The following is a 13,863-nucleotide window of genomic DNA, read 5'->3' as shown; positions in this document are numbered from 1 at the left end:
TCAGGGTATGCAAGTTGTTTGATTTACATGTGTGTCTGTTTAGCAGTGCACAAATAGAAAATACCAGTTCTTTTCTTGCTAGCTTGCTGAAAAGTATGCAAACCAAACAGCCAAGAGGAAAGGATAGAAAGAATTTTAACATCAGTTGGATAAAAGCAGAACTGATGTTTTCCCTGTATTTTTAGGGGTTATTTTCATATGTGTAATTTCCAAAGTGCTCTCTGTTTTATTAGAGCAAGAGTCTAGTTCCAGCTTGAAAAAAATTTGTATCACATTAGTATACAACGCCTTTAATTCAGGTGGACCTTGGAGACACTTAACAGTATATTGCACAAACTAGCTTAATTTCAGTATTGCATATCACTAAATGTAATTACCCATCAAGAGTCTATGTGCACTGACCCTGCAAAAGGTTAAACCAGGAAAAAACAGAAAAAAAATTGGAGTATTCAGTTTAAGCTGCTGTGGAAATCTGAGCAGGCAGCATGTTCTGAGGAATTAGCCTTCATCCAAAATTAATCTGCCACCTACCTCTGCAGTCGTTGAAGAGAGGAGCTGCTCCCCTTAGCAGCTCTGAGCAGGGTTCTGAGGTAGGTAGTATGAAATGTTCTCTGGAAGGAACCCAAGACCCTCGCCTTTAGCTGTACAGCAAACCTGGTAAGAGTAAATGCCTGTACCTGCAGTTAATCTATATGAATACCTACAATTAATTGTGTAAGAAATTTGGCTATTCTGTCATCTTGCATCTTTTGCCCTGGGCTATTAACAAAGAGATCAGGATTTAGTTGCACAAATAACAAAGAGGAGCTTGTGCCTACAAAATATATTTCTGTTGTTACCACCAAAGAGCAAAATTACAGAAGAGGCAGTTTCAGGTTCGTTGGCTGTAAGTGTGCTTGAGAAACAACACCGTATTTTTTAGAGATGACGCATCCTTGATAAACATTTTTAGTCTGCGTGATCAGAATAAAATGTTCATGCTTCCATATCAGGAGCAAGCAGAGCATTTATGGCATTCAGCGACCTTAATATTTCAAAGTGTAGAAAAAGATATGGAAAATTAATTCTCAGTATTTTTTCAGGAGGATGATAGCATCACAAATCCCCCTGTGAAAGTCCCAGTTGCTCAGTGTTTCCTCTTTCCAGCAGCTGGCGAGTGGCAGCGCAGATCACGGTAATGCTGTTGCTCCGTGCCAGCAAGTGTAGGATGCCATGGCAGGAAAGCAGCCCAAGAGGAGAAAAATCCCTCTAGGGTACACCCAGGGATTTTGCATGCCATTTTTGAGTTGCAGTAGCTGCAATCCTGGGCGCTGTTTGTGGGTCATGCAGGAGGTGAGTGCCCGCACCCCGCCACGGAACAACCTGGGTGCAGGCAGATGCCCAGATTTGCAAACTGCCTTGTTCAGTGCTGGCCTTTGTTTAACAAACCTCTCCCATGGCAAACCAGGGCTGTGTACCCAGATTGAATTTCAGCTTGGTTGTGCCCCATCTCCTTCTGCTTCCCCCCAGGTTGTTGAACTTGCACACCTGGGACATGCAGCAAGCCCACGGCCAGTGGCTTCCCACATACCTGCTGCTGCAGCATTGTTCCCAGAGCTGTGGGGGTCTGGCGTGCCTGGGCGGTTGTGCCCTGGGGAGCTGGCTGGGTCGCAGTCGCCGTGCACACTCCCTGTCCTGGATCAAACCTGATCGGCTGTGCTCCGTGCCACTGCGCCAGGCAGAACCAGGGCCGCTGGTGGGGAAGGACTGTGGAGGAGTGGGAGGTGTGGGCAGCAAGGTCGAGTGATTTAGGAGCATCCAGAGATGAGGGGAGGGAAGCCGGTACCTGCTTTGGAGTTCAGAAATGGTGCTGATGCTCTGCCCAGCCCTCCCAGAACAGTGCCGGTACTGTGATGGGCTGTCCCAGCAGCATGCCCATGCCGCAGGCAGGCAGGCGTTGCTCCCACAGCACGGTGGGCATTACCTCTGGTGTCACCACCTGCCATGGGACCCCCATAGCCTTCTGGTGGGGAACCCACTGGTGCAGCGGGACTCCACCATGGGCAGTGTTGTTCCCTATGGCAGTGGGGAGCCCTCTGCAACAGTGGGGTCTGTATAGTGCCATCCACCGAGGTGGGTGTGATGTGTTTGACTCCGGATGGGGTGCAGCTCTCCTCCAAGGAATTCTCTTCCCCCTGTTCCTCCCCCCCCCAGCATACTCCCATTTTCAGTCATGCTTCAGCACCATCCATCTCAGGCAAGTGCCAAATTCCCTTTGTTCCCACTGGAAGATAAAAGAAGTAAGGCCAGTGACAGAAGGGGAGGGATAAAAAAAAAAACTTTTTAAAAAGCCAGAGTAACCTCAGAAAAAAAGATATGTAGAGGAAAGAAAATGGGAAATGCCACTGGTTAGTTGAAGCTGTCCTCGTACAGAGAATCAATCTCCCTTTTCGTCAAGCAGTAAGAAAAAAGAAAGCTGCTTGATACTTGTGATCAAGGAATTAAGCGATGCATCTCCAAAACTCGCAGGAAGAGAAGAAAGCCACAGCTCATTCAGTCAAAGTGGAAGCCACATCCAGAGAAGAAAGAATTTGCTTGAAGATAATTTTTTTTGGTTAGTAAGAATTACCATTCCAAAACATTTGGTTTTTCAGTAATTGTTTCACCTCATGTTTTGCCACAGTGTATGTGTGTGTATATATACATATAAAAATAAATTAGAAAAAACAGACTATTCATTTGTGCTATTTGTTTATACATATGATCTGAGAACAGTTTCTGTCAGGCTGTTGTAGCTTGGGAGCGATCTGTGGACGGGATTTTCTGGAGAGCAGCACTTTACCCATGAAGAACCAGCACAGCTCTACTGTCATGCTGCACACGGGCAATGCACCTCACCAGCCAGGAGACATTGCTCATCTAGGTTTTTTGGGAAAACAGTTTGGGGCTTCCCTTTACATCTGGGAGGAATGGGGTTTCGTTCTAACATTGATGCCCAGCAGAGGTTTGTTTGTGAACATCTGGGAGCTCCAGGCATGGGAGCATTGGCACCTGTGCTTATAACCTGCTGGTAGCTGTTGCTTGTATAGCTGTTGTCTGAGCGTATGAACGTAGAGCTGTTTGCTTTGTAGAGGTGGCTGAGTGAAGCAAACAGTGAAGTATATATAGAAGTCAAGCTTCAGTGCTGAGACCATGTTAATTTTTCACAAAGAAAAGTGTTCCGCACAAGCGGTGCGATGGGGTGTTTTTTGTGTTGTGTTTATGTTCCCAGTACAATATTTGTCTGAACTGTTGCTGTAAGCACTAATATTAAGTACATTTTTCTGTGAATACCTTAGCTTCTTCAATGGAAATGTTTCACTGGACAGTGTGCTTAACAAGTTGTTATTTCACCTGCTATTAATATCATATGTAGTATGAAAACCCCTAAGTTGGTTTAGGATAGCAGTGTTACCCAGCAATGCTTCTGAAAAGCGTAACAGCTACCTATCTGTCTCTGATATACTAAGGGGAATGTGATCAGACAGCAATGTCCTGAGTTGAAACAAAGCAACGACATTAGCAGGAGAAGTATTAAATCAATGAAGAGAGATTTCAGGGCCTTGGGGAAACTGATCAAGGGGTTGGGGGCACAGGTTGTGTTCTCCTCCATCCCTCCAGTTGGGGGGATGGATGAGGATGAACACTGAAGAACACAGCAGATGAATTCGTGGCTTCAAGACTGGTGTCACCGTCAGGGCTTTGGTTTTTTTGATCATGGGTTGGTATACAGGGCACCAGACCTCTGGGCGTTAGATGGGATGCACTTGTCCCAGAAGGGGAAGAGGATCTTGGGGCAGGAGTTAGCTGGGCTCATTGACAGAGCTTTAAACTAGATTTGAAGGGGGAAGGGGGCAAAACACCAGCCCATCTGAAGTGCATGTATACCAATGCACACAGCATGGGTAACAAACAGGAGGAGCTTGAAGCCATGATGAAACAGGAAAATTATGATGTAGTGGCTATCACAGAAACATGGTGGGATGCCTCCCATGACTGGAGCGTGCCAGTTGATGGCTACAAGCTCTTTAGAAGGGATAGACAAGGTAGGAGAGGCGGTGGGGTAGTACTGTATGTTAGGGACTGTTATGATTGCCTTGAATACAAGTGCAGTGAAGACAGGGTGGAGTGTCTTTGTGTTAGAATCAGGGGGAAGGCCAACAGGGCAGATGTTGTAGTAGGAGTCTACTATAGGCCACCCACCCAGGACAGAGAGGTGGATGAAATATTCTATAGGCACTTGGGTGAAATCTCACGATCGCTTGCCCTTGTTCTTGTGGGGGACTTCAACTTCCCAGACATCTGCTGGAAATACAACACAGAAGAGCGGGACCAGTCCCGAAGATTCCTGGAATGTGTGGGGGACAACTTCCCAACACAGCTGGTGAGAGAACCGACCAGAGAAGGTGCCCTGCTAGATCTCCTCCTTGTGAACAGAGAAGGACTGGTGGATGATGTGGTGGTTGGAGGACGACTAGGGCATAGCGATCATGAAATAATAGAGTTCTCTATTCTTAGAGAGGCCAGGAAAGGGCTAAGCAGGACTGACATCCTGGACTTCCAAAGAGCTGACTTTGTCTTGTTTAGGCACCTCCTTGACAGGATCCCTTGGGAGATGGTCCTGAAGGGTATAGGGGTCCAGGAAGGCTGGGCGCTCTTTAAGAAGGAAGTGTTTATGGCTCAGGAGCAGGCAGTCCCCAGGTGCTCTAAGAGGAGCAGGCGGCAGAGAAGACCACCCTGGCTGAACAGGGAGCTTTGGCTGCAACACAAGGAGAAAAGGAGAGTTTACAGCCTTTGGAGGAAGGGTCTAGCCACTCGCAGTGATTACAAAGAGGCTGTGAGGCTATGCAGGGCAGAAATCAGGAGGTCCAAAGCCCAGCTGGAAATTAATCTGGCTTCAGCAATCAAAGATAACAAGAAATGTTTCTATAAGTATGTCAATAGCAAAAGAAAGACCAGGGAGAGTCTCCATCCCCTGCTAGATGCTGAAGGAAACTTGGTAGCAAGTGATGAGGGGAAGGCTGAGGTACTTAATGCCTTCTTTGCCTCAGTCTTTAATAACAAGACTAGTTGTATTGAGGGAATCCAGCCCCCTCAGCCAGATGATAGAGACTGGGAGAACGACCCCCCTCTGCAATCCAGGAGAGAGTCAGTGACCTGCTACATCACATAGACACACACAAGTCTATGGGACCAGATGGGATATACCCGGGGGTGCTGAAGGAGCTGGCTGGGGTGCTTGCCAAGCCGCTTTCCATCATTTACCAGCAGTCCTGGCTGACCGGGAAGGTCCCGACAGATTGGAAATTGGCCAGTGTGACGCCCATCTATAAGAAGGGTTGGAAGGATGATCCAGGAAATTACAGGCCTGTCAGCTTGACTTCGGTACCCGGGGAGCTGATGGAGCAGCTCATCCAGAGTACCATCACACAACACATGCGGGACAACCAGGGGATCAGGCCCAGTCAGCATGGGTTTATGAAAGGCAGGTCCTGCTTGACAAACCTGATCTCCTTCTACGACAGGGTGACCTGCTTATTGGATGAGGGAAAGGCTGTGGATGTAGTTTACCTTGACTTTAGCAAGTCCTTTGACACCGTTTCCCACAGCATTCTCCTGGCAAAACTGGCTGCTTGAGGCTTAGATGATCGCACGCTTTGCTGGGTAAAAAACTGGCTGGATGGCCGGGCCCAAAGAGTTGTGGTGAATGGAGTTAAATCCAGTTGGAGGCCGGTCACAAGTGGTGTCCCCCAGGGCTCGGTTTTGGGGCCACTCCTGTTTAACATCTTTATTGATGATCTAGACGAGAGGATCGAATGCACCCTCAGTAAGTTTGCAGACGACACCAAGTTGGGTGGGAGTGTGGGTCTGCTTGAGGGTAGGGAGGCTCTGCAGAGAGATCTGGACAGGCTGGAGCGATGGGCTAAGGCCAACTGTAGGAGTTTCAATAAGGCCAAAGGCCGGGTGCTGCACTTGGGCCACAACAACCCCCAGCAGCGCTACAGGCTTGGGGAGGAGTGGCTGGAGAGCTGCCAGTCAGAGAGGGACCTGGGGGTGTTGATTGACAGCCGGCTGAACATGAGCCAGCAGTGTGCCCAGGTGGCCAAGAAGGCCAATGGCATCCTGGCTTGTATCAGAAATAGCGTGGCCAGCGGGGACAGGGAAGTGATCTTACCCCTGTACTTGGCACTGGTGAGGCTGCACCTCGATGACTGTGTTCAGTTTTGGGCCCCTCACTACAAAAAGGACATTGAATTACTCGAGCGTGTCCAAAGAAGGGCAACGAAGCTGGTGAAGGGTCTGGAGCACATGTCGTACGGGGAGCGGCTGAGGGAACTGGGGTTGTTTAGTCTGGAGAAGAGGAGGCTGAGGGGAGACCTCATCGCCCTCTACAGCTGTCTGAAAGGAGGTTGCAGAGAGCTGGGGATGAGTCTCTTTAACCAAGTAATAAGCGATAGGACAAGAGGTAATGGCCTCAAGTTGCGCCAGGGAAGGTTTAGACTAGATGTCAGGAAGTATTTCTTTACAGAACGGGTTATTAGGCAGTGGAATGGATTGCCCAGGGAGGTGGTGGAGTCCCCATCCCTGGAGGTGTTCAAGAGTAGGGTCGACATAGCGCTGAGAGATATGGTGTAGATGGGAACTGGCAGTGTTAGGTTAATGGTTGGGCTAGATGATCTTCAAGGTCCTTTCCAACCTAGTTGATTCTGTGATTCTGTGAAATATGCTTAATAGAAAGCTTTAAATACAACAAGCGTTTTGCATTTAATGAATTTTTTCTTTGTTTGTGCAGAGGTGTTTACATTCCCTGGAAGAGTGAAGTGCATTTAACCAGCTATGTGTCTCTTCTCTTTTAGATTACAGAAATTTGTGGAGCCAAGCGTGTGGGTTATTTTGGTCCTGCTCAATTTTATATTGCTTTGAAGTTAATTGCAGCAGCGCAGTCAGGGTTCCCAGTACGGATTGAGAGCATTAAGAATGGTAAGTAACAAATCTTTCTTACAGCACTATGCACTTCTTTTTGACTTGTCACCTCTCTGTGGTGGTAAACCTTTTGTTCTAATGTGTCTGTGAAACAATTGTATTTTGAGGAGCAGAGAAAGAGTAGAAGGTAATGTTACATTCTCTAAGTGACTGGTAGAAAATTGCAGTGAATTACATCTATGGCAAAGCTGAGATGACATCCCCCTCTGGAAAAGGCATTACCAATGGAATGGCATGAATGACAGCTGATCAGTGCTGGGGATGCATTTCTCTCTCACCTTCAGCCTCTGATCTTGACAGCTCTGCAGAGTGGGAGTGATAGCTGTTTTGGGTGGAGGTGTGTTGTGGGGGACGTGGGAAGGTCAGGGGTCCCCCTGTGCAGGGCAGTTTGCAACACTCATCTGTTTTAGCAAATAATCCTGCTGAAATAAATGGGTAATGGTGACAAAATCGTGGTGCTTCCTATCAGTAGGTATGAAAACATATGTTAGGTATAATTTAAAACAGCTTTGTTCTTCTCAGTGAATTAACAGTAATATTAATTGTACCATTCTTGATGGAGAAAAACACTTCTAAAGAGGCTTATCAAACTCAAGGTTGAAGAGAGAAAGCAGGTCCCTTTTAGCTCTGAAACCTTGATAGTGACTAAATGGAAGGGGCTCGATGTTCTTGCCTTGGTGATGCATGCTCTGCTTCAGCAGGGCTCAGGCTGCAAAACAGATGGCTTTTCACCTGGGCTTGAGCCTGAACAGGTTTGATCCCTTAGCTCCCACATCACAGGCAGGCATTCAGACTGGGCTTTGAGGCTGTGTTCTGAGCAGGAGTGCTTGCCACCATCCCGTTGAAGGCAGCAACGCAACTGGCCAGGAGATCAGAAAGGAGGTAGGAAAGGCAGGATCTACCCATAGTCTCGCAATCAGGTCACTGCTCCCAGCGCAGTTTCTGCTCTGCTGTCCCTGCTAAGGACAACAAAATGTGAATTCATCTATGTTACAGGGCACAGAGAGGGGGTTCCCAGGCCTGGCCCATCCCAGAGGGGAAGCCCAGCTGGCAAGCCTGTACAGACCTGTGGGAGCTTTGCTCCTGTGGTGCAGAGCGCCCGATCAAGTGGAGGGGATCAGATGCATCTGGCGTGGTTCGGTTTGGTGCCTCGCTGGCAGGGGAGTTTAAACCAGGGCTAAAGCAGGCTGGGCTGAGTTTGTCTATCAGTTTTCCTTACAGACAGCTTGTGTGCTCTCTCTTGCACTGACATCTTTTTTTAAGGATGCTAATTTGAAAAAATAAAAACCACAGCAAAAACCAACAGACTAAATTAGAAACCTGAACTAAGTGAGACTGTGTATGTTTTACAAGTCCAGCATCTGCAAATAATCCACAAATTCGAGTGAAGAAGGGTACTTGCAGTCCTTGTATTGATAGCCTGCTTACTTACTGTTACTGAAACACTTCCAGTGTTAATTACATTTTCTCTTGAAATGTATGAGTGCTTTTAGAGTGGGGTGAGTAACATGCACCAAACTCCAATTAATTTCTTTTTCCTTCTGGTAGTAGCTGTAGGTGTAAATTATTACAGAGGGGATGTACGGCTTTGCTCAGTTTTGAGCATTCTGCTGATTTTAGTTGTATTGATCTTTCAGGGTGACTCTGCACAAAAATAAATGATGTTTCATGAAAATAATCCTGAATTGTCTTAAAGAGTGACAGAGCATCACTACTCTTCTCTGCAGAGCAGATGCAATGTGGGACCTTTTGACACAGTCGTCTCACCAGGACTTGGCATGATCTCTAAACCCTACCATTTTTAGTTTGTTCCTTTTATGATGGCAGCATTGAGGATACTGTGATCCTGACTGATTAATTCATCAGTCCCACAGTTTCTGTGGGAAACTATTCTTTTCACTACAGACAATGTTTTGAAGGCAGGAAATGAGTTTGCCACTTGCTTTAATAACATGCACAAGGCTTATTTCTTTCTCTTTGCATGGAGAAATGATATATTAAGCTAGTGAATGTAGCTCTGTGTACCATTCACATTTTTATCAAGACATAATCACAAGAGTTCCACACTTATAAATGTTACAAAGTATAAATAGTACTCTTTTATAGATAAACTTTTCATTGGTTTTACAAGACAATACTGCTTAAAGTACTTTTAATGTTTTGTACTCTCAACTGATTTTTTTTCTCTTTTAATGAAGAATTGCCTCTGCCACGGTTTATGGCGCTGAAAAATGACAGTGAAGTACGTTACGGGACTCCAGCAGAACTCCATGGAGTTAAATTTCAGGTTCCACATGCACCTTTGGAAAAAAATTCCTACAAAAGAACAGATGAAGGGGACAAACAGGTAACAGGCCTGTCTCCTTCACGCCAATATGTGATTATGCATCCTCCCTTTGGGTCCAGTCCTGTAAATGATTACAGTCATGTAGGCTTACTCAGTTTTGCAGTACTAGACAAGAGATGAGCTCTTGGCATGCAAATAATCCCGATCAGGGCTATGCTCTGATTTTGGTGCATCCCAATTGCATCCCTGGAGGGAATTTCTCTATATGAGCTTGTATAAAGCTGTCAGCCCTGTAATATGCTGTGTAAGTTCTTTCAGTGTTGTCCTCCTACTTAGTCCAGCACTGTTTCTTGGAGAGGACTAGGGGAAGAGCAGCAAATAGAAATCTGTCTGTGAAACAGAACAGGAAAGTGAGTGATTTCTCATGGCCACTATGATCCTTAGTCACTACAAAAATACTCAGTTGGAGAAGAGGTGTTGTTAGGTGTTGGAATGGGCTGCCCAGGGAGGTGGTGGAGTCCCCATCCCTGGAGGTGTTCAAGAGGTGGGTCAACATAGCGCTTAGGGATATGGTGTAGTTGGGAACTGTCAATGTTAGGTTAATGGTTGGACTGGATGATCTTCAAGGTCTTTTCCAACCTAGTTGATTCTGTGAATCACGAGCCACTCTTTCTGTGTGGGATAAGACCACCAGATTTTCTTACATTCTGATCTTCCCCAGGAGTAGTCCAGAAGAAATCTGCTTTTCTTTTGTCTTCAGTGAAACATCATCCCAGCGTCTGTTGTTCTGAGTTGCCAATTTAATAAAGCTGCCTAAGGGAGATTTGTATTACATGTATTTAGGAGAGTTGAGAGCGCTTACTCAGATACAAGCAGCTTCACAACGCAACCTTGATTTTTCATAATTTTCCCCAGGCCCAACACCTTCTCTTCTGGTACCATATCAGGTCATGTTGCAAATGCCTGGTGGCAGGCGATTTATCTTCCCATAACGCACGCACACATTTGTCACATGGTGCACTGACCTGAGTAATGGCGTTCCCAGCCTGAGGTCAACCAACAGGAATGAGCTGATGACAAGATACACAGGTGGAATAACAGGATGAGGAAGAGGAGCATGGGTGCCTATCTGCCTATGTGTACTGATGCTGAAGCAGAACGCTACCCTCAAACCTCTGTCTCCGTCTAGGTTGTCTGGGCTGTGTTATATTTTCCTTTCTACACAGTAAACTGTTTCAGGATCACATCCTCTTCTTAAAAAATCTGTTAAGGGAAAGAGAACGCTGTAGGATAGATACTCAGTAACACCTACAAAGCCACAGAGTACTTAAAATACCAATTCAGAGATTTATTTTAATTTTTTATGTTTTATATGAAAAACATTCTCCCACAAAGAATGCACTCACCCTAAATGAATGTGTTATGTAAATACAAAGATAACCAGTCACATTAACCATCCTACGTGTACTTCTTCAGGCATCTTTGGAAGTAAAATACCTTAAGCTGTTCATTGTAAAGCTTTGCTATGGCTTTGCCATGCTCTGCCCCTAGGAGGCTCAATATCAAATTCTGTCTTTACCAACTTCTGTTTTTGAAGGAGACTTTTCTTGGAAATAAAGGGCCTCAGAGAACTACAGCATTTGCTTTTTCTTTGTCCATCATGTTGTACACATTCAGATTGCCATTTAGGATTACTTGATTGTTTTGCTGTCGTCTCAGAATTCCATTTCGTGTTGAAATAGGAACTCAAGTCTCCACCGATGTCTCCAATCTGCTCACCTCCTGCTTCTCCATCTACTTACCAGAGAATACCCTTAAGTTATGGATATGGTAAATCAAGAAGTGGGCTGGAGCAGCAGCATGGAGGTAGGATAAAAACTGGGATGTGCGCATTGTATTCAATTCTTTTTTTTCCTTCTCAGAAGCATCCACATTTCAAATGCAACTGACAGCCTAATGATTTTAACATTTAATTAGACCTGTATTTTAGAAAATGATTCAATCATCTAATTTTATTTTGATTGTTCAATCCTGTTCGCTTTCTGGTAAATTGGTTAGATTTATGTGTCACTGCTCACAGATAAATGCTAATACCTAATCTCTGACAAGACTATGTGCAATATATCCCAATGACAGAGTGTGAGTATTTTCAGAGTGCATGATGCTTTTGGTTTCATTAGAGGGGAAGAAAAGCCCACTCCTGATTTCAGTAGCTGCTATATTAGTTTTCAGATTGGCAGTCAACCTTCCTTTGCAGGAAAGAAAAATAATCTCGCTGGTTTCATAATGGAAATAACAATATAAAAATAATAAATGAATATAAAAACAGTCCCACAATGTAACTTAGGAAAAACAGACAAAAATAGGGCACTGCATAGATGCTCTGTCCTTGATCTCACTGCCATTAGAGTAGGCAGCAAAACATTTTGATTTTAGTAAGAGGGTAGTAGGGCAGAAGCCAGTTTTACCAAGACTTTACAAACCATTAATAGTAAGTAACTTTAAATTCATTAATAGTAAGTTGCCTGTGCTCTCCTAATTGCAACATCTGGTGGCCAAGATGGTGCCTGGCATCAGTGTATATCATCCCTCTGGCTTTCTGTTAGTGTGTTTACAGTGAGTGAGGAGTGGAGCATGCTAGTCCTCTAGCTGTTGTCCTTGTTTACAAATGAGTGAAAAAACAGAGCAATTACAACATTTTGAAAGTCACTACAGCCATGGTAAGAATATGTTCAACACTATCAAGTGGCCTTCACGTGAAAATCATACCAGTACTGAGTCACAGGCATTCATTTGCTGGTTAGGTAAACTGCTGTTTGTTCAGAGATGGGATTTTCCCCCACCCCACACTGGGCATAACTGATTAAAACAGTGATGGTTGACTTCTGAAATAAGCAGCACCAGTGAAGTCATCTTCTGGGATGACGCATGTTCTGTTCCAGTGAAGAAGACATGTGGCAGATAGCCCACACCCGGAAGAGCCGGGCAGGAGGGGGCCATCGGGAGCAGCCGACTAGGTTGCATGTTGTGTGCGCTGCTGTTTTCTGGGACTGTGTCCTAGATCTGTCAGTGCTAGTGGGGGTGTATTTTGAGTGTTATTTTCTTTTTTTCCTCTGAATTTGGTTGCAATCATAACTTCAGTGAAACTTCTCATGGAGTCAGCAGCTGTGCGGAGTAGAGGCAGCAGCGTTCAATCCAGCTGACGATGACTTCTAAAATTAATTATTCAACTGCTTGAATTTTTAAGGTGATAAAATCCTAGAGGTGTAGAACACTGTGGTTGTTTTCCGGAAAGCGAGTCTCTTCTAACTTAATCCCACTGGGAATACTTCAGCCAAATGTGACCTCATTGGCAGTAAGTGGGTAACATTTTATGGCCCATATTGTACCAAGTGCCAGCCTAGGTGACCTACTGGTTCTTCCTGGACTTGAAGATTAGGACCCTTATGGTTTTCCAAAGAGCATGCGAAAGGGTAGGTCTGAAAGCTGCTGCACCCTAGTATGTGCAGGAGGTGGTAGCACCACAGCACTGAGCTGGGTGGGCTGGTCTGTACTGCAGGTCTGACCCCGAAACTGGATGATGTGTCTCTAAGGGTAGCCCTTTGCACTGCAACTGTGACTATGTACATTTTTCTTGATAGTTTTGGAAGTTTTTATTGCTAGCAAACACACAGCAGTGTGTCCTTGTGCTTAAATCTCCTCTCCAAGAGCGTCCGTATGTTTCCCTACTTCCTTCCTGTGTTTTTTTCTGAAATTAGAAGTTACTTGTACAGGAATAAAAATAGATACTGATACAGGATAAGACCACTTAGGAAAGCAAGGGGGTTAGCAGTATAATTTCTAAGGTCTTCCTGAGTTCAAAATTTTTAAGATTTCTTGGTCTCACTCTTCATCAAGAGTCTTTTAAGTTCTGTCTATCTAATGCTGACTGTCTTTGTAGTGGCAAATTTTAAATAGGCTGGCAGCAGGAGTTCTCAGCTCTAAGCGTTTGCAAGTGAGTTGCCTTTGTGTTTGCATACTTGACCTATTTTTAAAACATTGTTTCTAAATGTGCTGTTATGTCACTGCTTACTGTGTTTGCTGCAGTGAATGTGACTTATTTTAGCAAAAGAAGTAGTAATTGTAATTTTTAACAGAAATTAGGGAAGGGGGAAGAGTATATACTGATTTTCTATTTGATAGCATTGTCAAAGCATATTTTTTTGCAGCTCAGTTGAACTATTCTATTTTGTAATGCAGGCTTATGCTATATATGGGTAAAGTGTATAAAATGTATAAATATATAAACAGGCTATATAAATATATATTTCAACATGACAATGTTTTCTGTTATCTAGTAATATATAACTGACAGTTTCTATCAGTAATGCCTGAAGAATGATGTAATGTAAAAGACAAGTATGTGGCTGGAATGTTGTTGCAGAAGACGAAATGGACTTTGATACTGTGATACTAGGTTTACTTGGTAGATGCTTGACAAAATGGACTTTGGTAGTGTGATACTAGGTTCACAAGCTGGATTCTTCACCTTATGTTATTGAATTATTTCCTTTAGCCTACTAGAATCTTTTTGC

General features: G+C 44.7%; 1 protein-coding gene across 4 annotated transcripts in view; it reads left to right on the top strand.

Moving 5' to 3' along the window:
• REPS2 (RALBP1 associated Eps domain containing 2) overlaps positions 1–13,863 on the top strand; it is a 105,014-nt gene that overhangs the window by 31,019 nt on the left and 60,132 nt on the right. For all 4 annotated transcript variants that reach the window (XM_074814728.1, XM_074814729.1, XM_074814727.1 and 1 more), the window contains exons 2-4: positions 6,876–6,999; positions 9,201–9,349; positions 11,032–11,155. In XM_074814728.1, the coding sequence (XP_074670829.1) occupies positions 6,876–6,999; positions 9,201–9,349; positions 11,032–11,155 (397 nt within the window). The remainder of the gene's footprint in view (positions 1–6,875; positions 7,000–9,200; positions 9,350–11,031; positions 11,156–13,863) is intronic.

Source organism: Strix aluco, chromosome 2, assembly GCF_031877795.1.
Source record: "Strix aluco isolate bStrAlu1 chromosome 2, bStrAlu1.hap1, whole genome shotgun sequence".
NCBI lineage: Eukaryota > Metazoa > Chordata > Aves > Strigiformes > Strigidae > Strix > Strix aluco.
The sequence above is the reverse complement of the archived record's forward strand: the minus strand, read 5'-3'. Positions and strand labels throughout refer to the sequence as shown.